This window comes from Corvus brachyrhynchos, unplaced genomic scaffold, assembly GCF_000691975.1.
Source record: "Corvus brachyrhynchos isolate BGI_N302 unplaced genomic scaffold, ASM69197v1 scaffold237, whole genome shotgun sequence".
Lineage (NCBI taxonomy): Eukaryota > Metazoa > Chordata > Aves > Passeriformes > Corvidae > Corvus > Corvus brachyrhynchos.
This window is the reverse complement of record NW_008238959.1, coordinates 325,292-340,236: the sequence shown is the minus strand read 5'-3', so window position 1 is coordinate 340,236 and position 14,945 is coordinate 325,292. Positions and strand designations below refer to the sequence as shown.

General features: G+C 46.9%; 1 protein-coding gene across 1 annotated transcript; it reads right to left on the bottom strand.

Moving 5' to 3' along the window:
• Positions 1 to 536: 536 nt before the first annotated feature.
• On the bottom strand, positions 537 to 14,932 carry IRF4 (interferon regulatory factor 4). Its single transcript, XM_008637080.2, has 8 exons — positions 13,405 to 14,932; positions 12,756 to 12,942; positions 11,905 to 11,993; positions 11,209 to 11,350; positions 9,348 to 9,455; positions 7,690 to 8,043; positions 3,643 to 3,755; positions 537 to 1,706 (listed from the first exon to the last, which is right to left on the bottom strand). Exons 1-8 carry the CDS (start codon positions 13,975 to 13,977, stop codon positions 1,563 to 1,565), a joined length of 1,710 nt encoding a protein of 569 aa, XP_008635302.2. The 5' UTR covers positions 13,978 to 14,932; the 3' UTR covers positions 537 to 1,562.
• Between the last annotated feature and the right edge of the window lie 13 nt (positions 14,933 to 14,945).

Here is a 14,945-nt window from a genome sequence, read left to right as displayed (position 1 = left end):
GGGTTTGAAGGGATTTGCAACAGATCACAAATGACACACTCTGTAGAGAGGGAAAATCAGGTGCTCTGCCCTACTGAGGGCTACCAGTCCTTGGCAGATCTGGGGATTAAACCCTGTTCTGGAAAGTGCTGCACTTTCAACAGTTTGTTACCTCCCTCATAATACACATGAGGTACAAAAGCCTGACTGGCAGATTCATATCTGCCAAAGAGTGTGCTTGTTTTAGGTAAGGCAGAAATCCTACTTACATGGGCTGTAATTAGTTTCCTCTGCCTCTGTGGATCTGGAAATTCCTCCCCAAAGCACAGGGCGACCTGGTATCTTGGCAGTGGACGTCCATGGTGAGCAAAGGCTTGCAGCTCTGGGAAGAGAGAAAGTACCGTGCTGTGGAATAATCATGGACGACAGGCAAGCACCATACAGCTACTCACTCCCTCCTAGCTCCAGCATGGGAGAGAAAAACAGAATGGCAAAAGGACAAGAAATTATGGGCTGAGATAAAGACAGTTTAATGGTAAAAAGAAAAAAACTCACATTCATTTCAGTACCACTGGAACAAAGCTGTGAGTGCACACAAACAGCAGAGTTGGCTCTGTATAAGTCAGAGGTGGTGGTTATTTTAAGCTGGCTCATGCATGTGGCATCAAAAAAAGGGGCAGTGGGACCATTCCTGTGCTATTTGCAAGGTCTGCCAACTTCATTCTAATGCATACATACATACACACACACATACATATATATGTATGTATAATGCATACATAGTAGCTTACAATTACAAGAAAAATGCAATTTATTTATAAACCTGTTCTTTGGGACTCTAGAATTTTAGTGGTTAATCCACTAAATTCACAGGTAATATGAGTTGAACGGTCACTTTTCTTAACACAGTACCATAAATGCATCACTTTAAAACTGCTATCATGGAGGCTAATCCAATAACAACAATGGCAGCAAAAGAATTAATTGTCAAGACAAATGTCAGTCAGGCATTAAAAAAATATGTCTCTGAAGAATTGCATTGTTTTCAAAAAATACACTGAAATATTCTATACAAGAATATAGGCATCACACTTATGAATCTAAATTTATAACCACTTACATGTATTAGCTATTCTCAATAAACCATCTACATTTGCTACCCACCTACAGTAGCTACAGTTTCAAATTGGGAACACCACAAATTTATGTACTTTCCCTGAGATCAGTAATCCAAAATAAATAGCCCTGCAAAGGTAACAGTGTAAACTCTGGATTTAAGTCTTCGGTAAGGATCAGTCCTCAAAAGCCGAGGAGAACATAAAGCAAACGTAAACACAGCAATCATTTTGTCAGTTTTGAGTTATTCTCAGCAACAGTGGAACCCTATGTGAGACGTAGCATCCAAATGTTGAAGACCCGTCACTTTTATTGTACAATACAGTTGTTCTAGTTGTTCACTTTCCTATCATTGAAACCCTGAACACATCCAGCTGGGACTGTGGATCTCCAAATCGTGACCTAGATCTGCTCTTCCACTCTCCACAATCTTTACAGTGCCTTTAAAACCACTCTTTCTGAGGGTCTTACTCTTGAATAGAGGAATGGCGAATAGATCTGTGATAATCCTCTGGACTAGGCACAAGTTCTGGTAAATCATAGCCTCTCAGCAGATGTCCACTGTTTTGTTGAGCAAAGTAATACAGCTGCCTGGCAAACATGGGTTCAACCTTAAGAACAGACAAAATGTTAATCAGACATGTGACAAAACTTCACACTCCTTATCTTAGTTATTTACGGTGGTTCTAAGTTAAGACCAAGACAGGACAAAACAGTTCTGCTTACCAGAATGGGAACACAATTTCAGCAGTCTCACTAATCTCTGTTTTAAGCTAGGTCTTGCCTAGCCTAGCATAGCTCTCCTGCCAAGTGCCTCCCACTCCTTACCTTCACTGCCTTCATTTAAAAGGGACTGTAGTAGTGACACAAATGATGTATCAAAAATTGCAGTCCCTTAGCCAGCCCCAGGATGTGAGCAATGCCCACAGGACACAGATGTCCACAGCCACTCGAGGTGTTTAAACACATACTGAACACACCAAGAGTCTTGTCGGCATTGCAAAGCACATTGAGGACTTAACTTGGAATGTTGGAGCCCTTGGGTAAGCTGAGATACGTTGCCAAATGACTGTGTCTGAAGTTAGATTTCAACCTAACATCAAGGTTACTCTTGTTTCTGTTCATTCAAGCTCTGATGAGGAATTTGATCAACCACCAAGTGGCATTTGTATGAGTTAACAATGCCTTCACTTCTGTCTCTTCAGAAACCACCACTCCCTCTCAGGGCTTTGGGCTCTGACTGCAAATATTTGAGCTGTACACTGAGAACAAACACCTGAAGCTCTCCTTACTCTCAGTGGAGGACAGGCTGGATGACACTTGTCCACAATCCTCTCCTGCTGGTCAGCCAATCCCTCCATATTAAAAGACACAGGCACTGTTTTGGAGGAGATGGTGGAGATGGGAAGGCAGTGGGACAGCTGAGCCAGGCAGCTTCCAGTGCATAACTCTTTGGTGGGATGGTAGAGTCCCACCAGCCCACAAGTCAGGACAGATCAAGAGGATGAGGAGATTGAGCAGTTGGTAAAGGGGAAGCAAAGCTCTGGAAAGACCAGGAGGTACAGGCTCACAGAGAAGATACCAGGACAGGAGATGGATAGGGGACTGAAGAGAGGATGCTAGGAAGGAGGGATGGAAAGCTGCAAAGCCAAAACAGGAATGGAAAAGAGTTGAAGGAGAGTCAGGAAGGGGCAGCTATCTCTAACTAGTCATTACACAGCTCAGGATGGATTTGTGAGCTTCTCAACTTCCACCCCAGAGACCTGCTAGGCAGCAGTGTGGCAGCATGAAAGCTACACAGCTGAGGAGAGGCCACAGCTTAGGGCAAAAGTCTGACTTGGGACCTGTGCTGCTACTGAAGGGGCTTTCAAAAAATTTTAAAGAGACACCAGTTTTCTTATCAAGGATGCAGTGAGCTAAGCCCTGCCACTAATGTGTGAATTACCACCTGTCTTGTGGTTTTATGGACCAATAGAGCCAATTCAGAAAGTACCTGGTCTCAGTCTCTGTCATCACCCTCTCTCAGAGAGCATCCCGAAACAGCAGCTTTGAGTGTGTGTGAACTGTGGTCAGTCAGCCCGTGAGCCTGACAGCTACTGAGCCCTGAAGCTGCACAGGCAGCCCCTGTGTCCCGTTAAGGGCTGAGGTCCTGGAAATGCAGGCTGGGATTCTGGAGCCCCTGCAGGTGCAGGGGGTGTAAAAGCACCGCATCCTGCACCAGCCAGGCAGTCCAAGGAGCTGCACATCTGGGCTGGTGATAACAACACGGCCCTGCAGTTCCCGGTACATTTCAGCTTTAGGGTTTGATGGGATTTGCAACAGATCACAAATGACACACTCTGTAGAGAGGGAAAATCAGGTGCTCTGCCCTACTGAGGGCTACCAGTCCTTGGCAGATCTGGGGATTAAACCCTGTTCTGGAAAGTGCTGCACTTTCAACAGTTTGTTACCTCCCTCATAATACACATGAGGTACAAAAGCCTGACTGGCAGATTCATATCTGCCAAAGAGTGTGCTTGTTTTAGGTAAGGCAGAAATCCTACTTACATGGGCTGTAATTAGTTTCCTCTGCCTCTGTGGATCTGGAAATTCCTCCCCAAAGCACAGGGCGACCTGGTATCTTGGCAGTGGACGTCCATGGTGAGCAAAGGCTTGCAGCTCTGGGAAGAGAGAAAGTACCGTGCTGTGGAATAATCATGGACGACAGGCAAGCACCATACAGCTACTCACTCCCTCCTAGCTCCAGCATGGGAGAGAAAAACAGAATGGCAAAAGGACAAGAAATTATGGGCTGAGATAAAGACAGTTTAATGGTAAAAAGAAAAAAACAAAGAAGACAAAACAAAGAAAAACAAGTGCTGGAAAAAGCAATCACTCATGACCAGCTGACCTACACACAGCCAGTGCCCAAGCAACAGCAACCTCTGGCAAATTCCCCCAAGCCCTGTTTTACTGCAGAACACAAGGTCATATGGAATGGAATATCCCTCAGCTGGGGTTGGCTGCCCTGGCTGTGCTCCTTCCCAGACTCTTGGTCACCCCAGACTGTGGCCTGTGAGGGCAGAGTGAGACACGGAGAAAGCCTTGGCATTGTGCTTGCACTGTTCAACATCAGCTAAATTGTCCCTGTGTTATCAGCACTGTTTAGGTCACAGATCCAAACCATAGCACCACATGGACCACTATGAAGAAAATTAACCCTGCCCCAGTCAAAACCAGTATAGGCCAGTAAGATAGACTTTGTGGACGACCCTGGAGCACAGTGAGAGAAGACAAAGTAACTCCAGGGGATGATGAGTGAGGTCAGGAAAAAGACAAGAGGTAAGCACAAGACACTGAGTTCGGAGACTTTCCCTCGGGTCAGGGGGAACTAGTTACAACACTGCAATTTTTCTGTTTGCTTTGTCTCACAATTAATTTCATATGCACAAACCAACATGTCTCTCAGTACTACTGTGGGACCCCGCCAGCAGAGCCCCTGGAGCAGACACTAGTGGTAACTGGGAACCATCCAAGCAGACACAGAAGAGCAGCACTGAAACCAATGGCTTGGTAGCGGCCAGAGACACAAAGCACTGCCAGGCACAAAGTTTAGCCACCAGCCATTGTCATCACTGTGCCTGGTGCAGGACACTGAGGTAAGGAAAGGGGAAGGGCTGCACTTCAGCCATGTACTGAGCCAGCAAAAGAGCCTTTTGTGTCTTCTGTGCTCCTGCACCCTCTTCACTAACCCACAGCCTTGTGCAAAGTGAAATGGTCAAATTATATTATTATTCTAATAGTCAGTGTCCCCTGTGAAAGGTAGCAGGGCAGGCATTTATAAGGTACTTCCACTCAAACCAAAATCTCCAGTGCTGTGGACCAAATGTTGTGGTTTAGACACTGCATTTCCATCCTGAAAAGAGAACATTCCATCTAACATATCCTTGCTAAAGTCTGTGTTAAGTGCCGTATTTTTACACAGCTGATTGATAAAGATATCATTTTCATTTATAACCCTGTTCATGCTTTCTGAAAAAAGCTGAAATTAATATTAAAGCCAATGTGTTATAATGGAGCACCCTCCCTGCTAGAGAGGGAAAGGAGAGCCTTTGAACTTTACATGACAAATGCATGTTTTCCCAAAATACACCCCTGCCATTCCTATTCTAACTGCAAGCTGTTCAGACCAAGGTGGATTCAGTGGCTACCACAACAGCATCCCAACGCTTGCTTGGACTACCAGTTTTACTGAGAGGGTCAGTTACACAAGTAGAACAATGGGCATCTCACTTAAAACATGGAGTAAAGCATAGCTTTCCCCAAAATCTCCCTAAAAACCCTTGAAGAGTGCCATGAGCTCTCTGGGAATAAGGCAAGAAAGAAGAGATGTTTTCCATGGGACCCTGCTTCCCTCTGTGCTGGTACAGGACAGGGAAGGATGATCCACCCAAGCCCAATCCAACCACACTGATAATGTGCAACTTCTTTCAACTTCCTTTTTTTTACTTGGCCTCAGCAATTCTCCAAGTCCTGAATACCTGTGGGAGTGCCCATAGCACAGACCTGGAGAAGAAAGCCCTTTCTTTCCCACCACCAGGGTAATCATGGCTTGAGGTCAGCCCAGCGCTTCTCCAAAACCTTCCACTTGCTCTGTCTTCCTTTCCAGGCCCAAGTGCATCCTCCAACACCAAAGGGCTCCCCATGTGCCTCCCCAAACCTTTCCCATCTCCTGATACTCTGGCTCCAGCTGCCACTCCTTCTGTCCCACCAACCATTCTCTGGCTACCACCCTCAAACTCCAAGTCTCTGTCCTCCTACTCTCCAGCCAGCCCAATTTACAACATTTACAATGCATTTATCTCTCTCCACAGAGACCATTCCCCTGATTTCTGATTTATTGCCCCATTTTAGCTTTCTCAGCAGCAGAGGCTTCTCAGCACAGGCCCCGATGCTCCAGTGCAGTTTTCATTGCAGGGTTCAGCTCCTCAGTGGTTTCCCAAGAGTTGTGGTTGGTCCATAGCAGTTCTGCATCTGTCCCTTTCTCTGCTGTTCAAGATTCCCTCTCCTGGCAGAGATCTCCTGCCTCTCTACCCAGAGGAGCCCCAGTTTCCCAGTGTAGGGGAATCCCTGAGCTTGCTTGCAGGCTGGGACCTCAGCACATTCAATTAATGTGCAGCGGTGACAGGCCCACGGCAAGTCACTTACAAACTTCACTGAGCATCATCACATGCAAAAACTCACTTTGCACACGCCACAGACTGTGACTGCAACCACACACTTGGGTTTGCACAGGCACTGGTGCATAAGTAATTTAGGAGGGGTGAAAAATAACTATTGCTTGAGCTTATCTTCGGGGTTAGGTGTCTAAAAAGAGATGTCCTGTCAACCATTTGGAAGAACCCAGAGCACACCTAAAAAACCACCCAAGAAAAGGGAAAGGGATTTCCAAAACCATCACTGGGCGCAGAATTATACATCTTTAAATTAGCATGTGATTGAAGCACAAGCCAACACCCTGACCTCAAATTCCCCTTTCTAACTGTCAATTCTCACATCTATATAAGATTTCTCTCTTTAAATACATTTTTTCTTGACTGTTTCTCTAGGAGAGTACATCAACCTTGGAATATAAAGTATGCTAAAGCTGCTGATTTGGATTTAGTTTGATGGGTTTTTTTTAAATTTTGCAAGGCATTATTCCCCTGAGAGTGTCATGCCAGTGTTGATGCCCAGTTCTAGTAAGAAAACACACCAAATCATAGCCACTTAGTTCACCTCTAAGCGATGCCAGAAATTGCAAAGAAGAGCCAATGTCTATGCCTGCTACCAAAGCTGTCCTCTGGAACAATGACTATCTCCCACCAGTTCCTCTGGGTGGACAGCTCTCCTCTCTCTTAACTGTTCAGGTGTGCTGGGAAGTGGGGTTGAGGCTTTGTCCCTTCCCTTCATGGGCTGGAAGGGGAAGAAGGCACTGTCCTAAAGCACTCCCCTGCTCCTTCTGCACTGCCTTGTGCAAAATGAGACCTTCCCAGAGAGCTCTGGTGAGGTACGCACCTCCTTGCTCAGAATATTAGGCACTCTTGAAATTCCAGAGCTTGTGAAATCCTTTTCAATTCCCAGATATCTTTTAGACACTGGCACAGTCTGAAAAGAAGGCTTGCTACTGAAATTTTTATACTCTGGGCAAGACCTCAGGCTTTTTTTGGGTCAAGCTGAGAGGAGCACGAGTGCAGACCACAGACCTATCCAGGACTTAAGACTAGCAAATCCAAGATCAGCATCCACTTTTCTATGTCAATTTATGGAGAAACTATTTTGCTAGGTTCCTCTTTATGCTTCGTATAGAAATGTGGGGGGTTGGGTGTCACCAGCTGAGCCTCAGTTCACTCCTGCTGGTCTGTGCAGGGGCACTGAATGTGCAGAGAGTACAGAAATTTATAGGATTACTCAGGATTCAAGTACTCCTTGGCTGCATTTGCCCAGAAATATCGAAGGGCAATTCTCACTGTAATTCATAAAGTAGCATGAAAAGAGCACTCCCATAGAGCTGATGTGGACAGCGACCACAGGGTGACATTTCCAAAACAGTATCAAAGCCATGGTGGGAATTACCTGCTAAAAACTGCTGAGTATCGAAGAGCTTGCATGTTTGGTCCCGCTCCAGCTTGTTGGGCCGGTCACTGCAGAGTGCCAGAGGCCCGTCCCAGTAGATCCTGCTTTGGCAAAGTCTCTTAGCATAGAGGCCATCGGGTGCCATCCATAGAATTCCTCCTCGTTCCAGGTGGTTCAGCATTTTTTCTATGTTCTTCCTCTGGCCATTATCCTCTGGATAAGGGAAGATAACTTGGTCCAGGCTGCTGACTTCGTAGCTTTGGCCATGGGATATCCTACAGCCTTCAGGACTGGAAGTTGTCACCTCCTTCACCAGTATTTCACGGTAATATAAGCAGATGTGGAGTCGACAGTCTACAAGGAGAAACAAACAAACAAACAAAAAACAATCACTGTGATGCACTAGCATGGATGTTTTATGTTTCAGATCTGTGCTAAGGCCAAGAGACAAGTTTGCATGAGATTTCTGATCCCCATGGTCAGCACCACCCAGAAGCTCATATTAGTAAAAAATATAAAAACATATAAAACAATATAAATACTAAAATTTTTGGGGCACAGTACCATTAATGCTCTCTTATCTTATTGAAAGGGCTACTGATGCATGGGAATTTGGTAGGAACTAGAATCCCACAAACTTCACATTTCCATTTAAAAGGAAAAATCTGCACACAAGAAGTTGATGTTGGTCACATTTTCCAAGTTCACGTCACAATTAAACCCACCGGCTCAGTGCACTTCCTCAGATTTAATAAGGAAGTAGCTGTGTTTCCCCCCAGACTTTGCATAGAAAAGGCTTCTGCACAGGGGACCTGCAAACTTGCACTCAGCTGCCTGGAGAGAAGTGACTGCTGGCTCCAGCTCCAACAGGGCTGTACCCAAAATCCCCTGCCTTGCTTTCAAATGGCCATTTGGTCAACTTGGCTGACTCCTACGAATTCACACAGCACTGAATATATATATATATATATATAAAATATATACGTGTGTGTACAATATATGTTCACATACACACAAAGGCACACACATCTACACACACACTGACCCTGATTCAGGAGAGCAATCCCACTTAAGAAACCCACCAAGTATCACATTACAGGTCTATCCATTATTTTTGTGAAAAGCACATTCCCACACCTTTTCCAGAGTTACTTAGAAAGTTCCCCAGCATCCAGACATCTGCAAACCTGGCTGAAATAACTTCCCTTTCCTTTCCTGAATGTTTTTTTTTTTTTTCCACCAGGAATAACAAAGCAGAGCAAAGCCAGATGGCACCAGCAGGAGCACTACAAGGTACCCATTTAGGCTCCTCCTAAATGAAAACCTAAGCCTTAAGTCACAGATACTCCTAATTTGCCTTGGGAAGGCCTGATTTGGTGTCTCACCAGAGCACTTCAGCACTAATACCATGCGCCAGTGAAGCACTTCCATTAACTTTAACCACCTCCATCCCTTGGAGCTGGGGCTGGAAGTGCTTAAGTATCCTGGAAAACAGAGACTTAAAACCATACACCAAATTCATTCATTAAAGAGGTTACTTTTATTTTTTTGCTTCTTTTTTTCCCTTTCATTTGAAAGGAGGGATGGTGCCTGGGCAAGTCAGAAGTGGGAGTCTCTTTTCAAGCTCCCCAGGAAGGCTGGGGGGTTACGGACCTTACCTGACAGAGCGAGGGCTTCACCAGACCTTATGCTTGGCTCAATCGGGATGCCAGGAGTCTGGGACTCAGGAGGAGCACAAGCATAAAAGGTTCCTGTCACCTGACAACCTGTTTTCACAAACAAAAGTCAGTGACAGCAGCCTAAATCCTAAGAGAAAAGCTAGGGCAGAGATCACAGCAATGAAAAAGCGAGTTTTCCTGGGCCCCAACAGGAACTCTCTCTCTCTTTCCCCTTCTTCTTAAAAAGGTCTTATTTCCAAATTCCTCCAGGCAGGCCAACTCTACCAGTCACTCCAGATGTTACCTGGACTGTATTTTTCTTTGGGTCTGCATGAAATAGTCCCTTTGCACTTCAATATTCCCCCTAGTCCTTTTCCTTACCTAACATGTTATTCCATTAGAGAAATAATTCACATTTTTAACTAGACTACAGTGCTCTTAAAAGTCACCAGCATAAAACAATTTGTTTTTACAAGAAATTTTACTAATGACGGGTGTAACAATAAAGCTGGGCCTAACACTGTTTAAATGTAGGTAAATAAAAATTCGTGGCAGGAGATTATTAGGGTTTTATTAGCAGAACTACTATTAAACTGTTCCAACAGATGCCTTTCAGTAAGTGGATTATACCACGGGCAATTGATGTTTTCCTCTGTTTCTTAATGCCAATAAAAGCCTTTGGAGGATGATGCAAGTGACTTGCAGGCAAGCACGCGTTACCCTTCCCAGTGGCAGAACTCACCACAATCAGGAGCTGGAGCAATGCGGATAAAAAACACCCTCAATCTCTTGACACATTTTAGAGCCCAGTGAGAAACCCAGTATCAACCACTAACAACTGCCTACAAATTCAGCCAAGTATCCAAATGTGTTTAACTGCTGCAGAGGATGTACTTCAGGGCAGAGCTCATTCTGCTTGCAACCTTGATTTTTTTATTAGCAAATAACTCAACTAAAAGCAAAGCATTCTGCCTAATAATTCCAAAATACTGCCAGCAAAAGTTGCAGTGCAATGAGCATTTACTTTTTAGCAGATCCAAAGATTTCTCTGCATCAAAACCAGTAGAGAGCTGTCCTCTGAAAATACAGCATCTCTTCTTTGGAGTCCTTTCTCACTTCCCATCCTTTCCTGCCCTACTGAACCAGCTGCTTCTCCTCACAAAGCAAATGCCTGCATCCCCAGGTGAGCTATCCTGCAAGGGTCTACAGGACACAGTTCCCTTTCTCTTATGTTTTATTCCCTGAAGGCTTCAGCACTGCTGATTTTCACAATTTGGGCATTTTCTTATGGATGCAGATATTGGAAAGCCATGATTATGTTAGGCTCTGGTACTGTGAGATCTTTGGGGAAGGAAACATCCCTTTATTCTGTTTCTGCTGTACCAGCCCCAAGAGAGTCTCAATCCATGACAAGCTGTCCCACTTCCACAGCACTAAAATAAAGTAATAATTCCAGCTTTCTTCTAGGGAGAATAATGCCAGTCTAACCCACAAGGCTGGAGGGAAAACCTCACTGGTGTGTACCTCAAAAAGTCCAAAATCAGAGAGAAAAGCTAAAGTTCCCATTTGGGGTTTTTGTGAGGGTTGGTTGCCTTCTTTATTGCTCAGGGCTTTTGAGACAGCTGAGGACTTTTGGGGGCTAATTTCTATCAATTCAGAGGACTGTACAGCCCACACACCACACATTCAGTGGCAGTGAATGCAAAAGCCAGGACAAAGGTGGCTGTCTTTGAAGGGAACCCAGCACTCCTCTCCATCCACATCTGTTAATTCCAGTCAAAGCCACAAATAATAAACCTGGAACCTGAGGATCCTCCAGGTGGCCAGCCTCAGCAAGCAGCCCTAGACAGGGGCATCTTACCGTTTTCACAGCCGGGCCCTTGCCAGTGATGACCGCGAGCGGCGAAGGGGACGCTGGCGCACTGGTAGGGAATGTCAGGATGCGGCTGCTCCGGGGCAAACTCCCTCCAGTTCCGTTCATGGGGCACCATGTAGTTCGGTACCTATTCAATTTAACGAGGTATTCTTTTAGTAGGCAGCTGTCAAAACTAATGCTGTGCATTGCATCAGCTTTCTCATCTCAGCTCCTTGATTCTCCCTGCCAAAGCCCATGGAGGTCTGAGCCCAGGCTACATGGATGGCACTCCGCCACCACCACCAATGAGGCTTTCAAATGAGTTTCTCACCACTGGTGTAAACAATAAGTGGAGTGGAATAACAAAAGGCAGTCAAAGCACTGCTGCTAAATGTCTGCTTGAAAGAGCAAGGCTTCATTGGATGCTTGCATTCTGGCATCAACAGAATGGCAGTGCACTAGGAACTGTCGTCCAACAGAAAAGAGCTATTACCCTGGGATAAACAACACCAAGGGAAATCAACTGCCCTGTGGCCTCATCTGACATTAGAAAAGTTGCTTCTCAATTTCTCACTTTTCATAATGAAGTTTCTTCACAGAGAGAACCTGAGAGCCCCACCAGCGAGGACAGACAGCACAGAGCACAGAAATTGTCCTGCTCAGTGTAGAGGCACCAAGAGAAACACTCAACTAATGCCATACCTGGGATGGTAGTGCAGTGTAAGGAGATGTTATTGGAAAGGGATGGTTCATCATTAATGGTTGCTCCTCCATGTTGATCTGTTTTGCACCTGTGTTCACCAGAGGGATGAATATAAATGTCAACCACATCTTAAGGAAATCTGCAATCAGCACATTAAAGATAAATCCATACAACCTGCTGTTGAACAGAGAGAAGACCAAAATGCCTTCCAGAGCCCAGTTGGGACTGGATTCCCTGGCCCCCCTCGCAGTCAGCTCCGGGAAGCAGTCTGTCCCGCAGTGCCCAGCCTAGTGCACAGTGATGCCAAGCCTTTGCCTCCCACAGGCCCTGCCTGGCACCAGGGACTCCTTGGAGAACAGGCACTGCCCTGCCCCTGCCCTGGAGGCTGCAGGCTGGGCATCCCTCACTCCCAGCTCCTCCCCCTCAAGGCAGTTACCTACTGTCTGCCTCAAAATTGCTCTTCCCTGTATTCCCAACCTAGATCTAGCATGTAATTTTTTTTAATTTTTTTTTTTTTTGCCTGTCCCTTGAGCCGCCTGCTTGGCTCTCACTACACAGAACTGGCAGAGAGGCTCCAGCTAAAAGAGCAATTCCTCCAGTGATGTGCAGGCGCCTGTCTGCATCTTCCTGCAAGTGCTCCCTTTCAATGCTCCGACTCAAACGCCAGCGGTCCTCCCACAGACACAGCCTCTCTAGCCATCAGAACAAGCTGCACTTGAGCCCTCATTTTTGTCCCTTAAAAGACTTAAAAAGCCTGCAGGGCCATTCCAGAAAAGCACACTTCAGTCCTCATATGCTTGCAATGAGCCATATTCACATTCTGTTACACAGGGAATTTAAGATGCTTTACCTTTTTTGGCTCCTTCTGGCACTATTCTGTACACTTTATAGGGATCTGAGATGTCCAGCTGGCTTCTCTCCACCAGTTCTTCAAAGTCATTGCTCTTGTTCAAAGCACACCTTAATCTTGTCTTCCAGGTAGGGGGATCTGGTTTATCAATGCCCTCTCTGAACTTTCCTTTAAAAAGAGCCCAAGCCTGGAAACATTTCAGATAATCAAAAGAGCAGGAAAATGGGGGAAAAAAAAAAAAGAAAGAAAAAAAAAAAGAATCAACTACAAGGCACAATGCTTGAAACAGCATATGTGTGTGTGCTTACATGTGCATGAACTGTGCATGAATTTACTCCCTACAGGTTTAGGCTAAAAAAAAGCAGCATGGTAAGGTATCAAAAACAGTTTAGAGGGCATAAGAAAGGGGAATGAGTGTGGAAACAGATGTGCTGCAGTCCCAAAAGCATTTCAGTCCACGCAGAGAAGCGTGGAAGGGTGGGCTGTCCCTCAAACACAGGGACACCAGGCCACAGCCAGCGCCACCAGCCAGGTCCCCCACCCCCCACCCCCCCTTGTGCGGGCTGCCCCGGCGGGGGGGGGGGGGGGGGGGGCCCCCCCCCCCTGCCCTGCCAGTGTTCCGCAATCCCAAGCCCAGGCTGAGCCTTACCTTGAAGAGGGCAGCATCCTCCTCCCGGTTGTAGTCCTGCTTGCCAGCATGCTTCCAGGGGATGCGGAAGATGCTCTTCTCGTCGTTCTCCCACACCAGCCCAGGGTACTTGCCGCTGTCTATCTGGTCAATCAGCCACTGGCGGAGTTTCCCATTGCCACAGCTCACCGAGTTCATCCCGCACTCGCCCGGCTCCAAGTTCATGCCACTTGTGTCAGAGGTTGGGCAGGGAGTTTTGGGGTGCCCCACCAAGCTGACCTCTCTGCACACGTCCAAGCACCGGCTCTCTGGGAGGCTGCGGGGGAGGGGGAAATGGGCAGGATGTGGGGAGAGGAAAACCCGCAGGTCAAGCGCTGGGCAAAGTACACACCAGTGGTGCCCGGTCCCTGATGCCACACACACCACACCAAACAGCAGCCACGGCATGTAGGGGGCCCTGGGGGCCCCGGGAAACACGGTACAGAGCCTCAGGAAACTGGGCACAGCCCCCCACAGCCCTCCCCAGGCACTGCCTGTGCTGCAGACTTTGACAGACTTCCCCCTGTCCCGACACTCTTTTGCATGAACATACATCAGTCGTTAAAATTTTTATTGCAAGTAACTTAAGGCACAACTCCCTTGTCCTGCTGAGAGTTCAACTGGGGGTTTACTTTTCAACCAAAAGAGGAAAGTTGCATTAAAATGTATTTGCATATGATCGTGCACATATGTGATATCAGACACACGCACACGATTCCGAGGGCTTCACATGCAGTTATGACTTATATGGCATCTATCTGTAACATCACACTAGTTTCCACAAGCTCACTTCAGCAAGGCACACTTGAACACATGATGTCCTATACATATCTACCCCTCCAACTGCTCCCAGCACACACACATAGCAACGCTCAAATCTATATGTTGCATATACCTAAAAGTGGAAAGACAGCAACCCACAGAGCCTGGCATAAGGGCACTTATGTCCCCAGGGACGTGGGAGCTTGCAGCCCACCACGCAGAGCCCTATAGCTGCACGCAGAGGTGCAGGCGTTCACAGAGAGCGGCGTGGCTCTGCAGGGATGGGCGCCCACTGGGAAGGTGCAAACGCCAGGACACCGGCACCAGTGATGGGGACGTGGCCTCAGGTTTGTCTCACCAATCTGAAAAATGCTTGAATGCCCGAAATCTTAGTTTCGTGGGTTCCCACTTCACTCCCTCCCCCTATTACATCTAGCAAAATAAAGTGATTCCTCACCCGGGAATCTTTGCCCCTACCCACGAGGAGTCTTCCCAAGCCCCTTGCCGGACAGGTGCACACTACTGTGGGCAGATGGGCAGCACCGCTCCGCACCTCTTACACCCCTCCGCAGGGGCAGCATTGCCCCGGACACCAAACCCGGTCCTCCAGCATCTCCCTTGCACATGGGCGCGTCTGCGGGGGGAAGGGTTCGAGACCACGGCTACCCAGCACGGAGCCCGCAGGAGTCTCTGCGAAGACCCCAAAAAAGTCACTTTCCCCCCTTTCACTGTGCATGAAGCGGATCCCTTCCACATTCCTG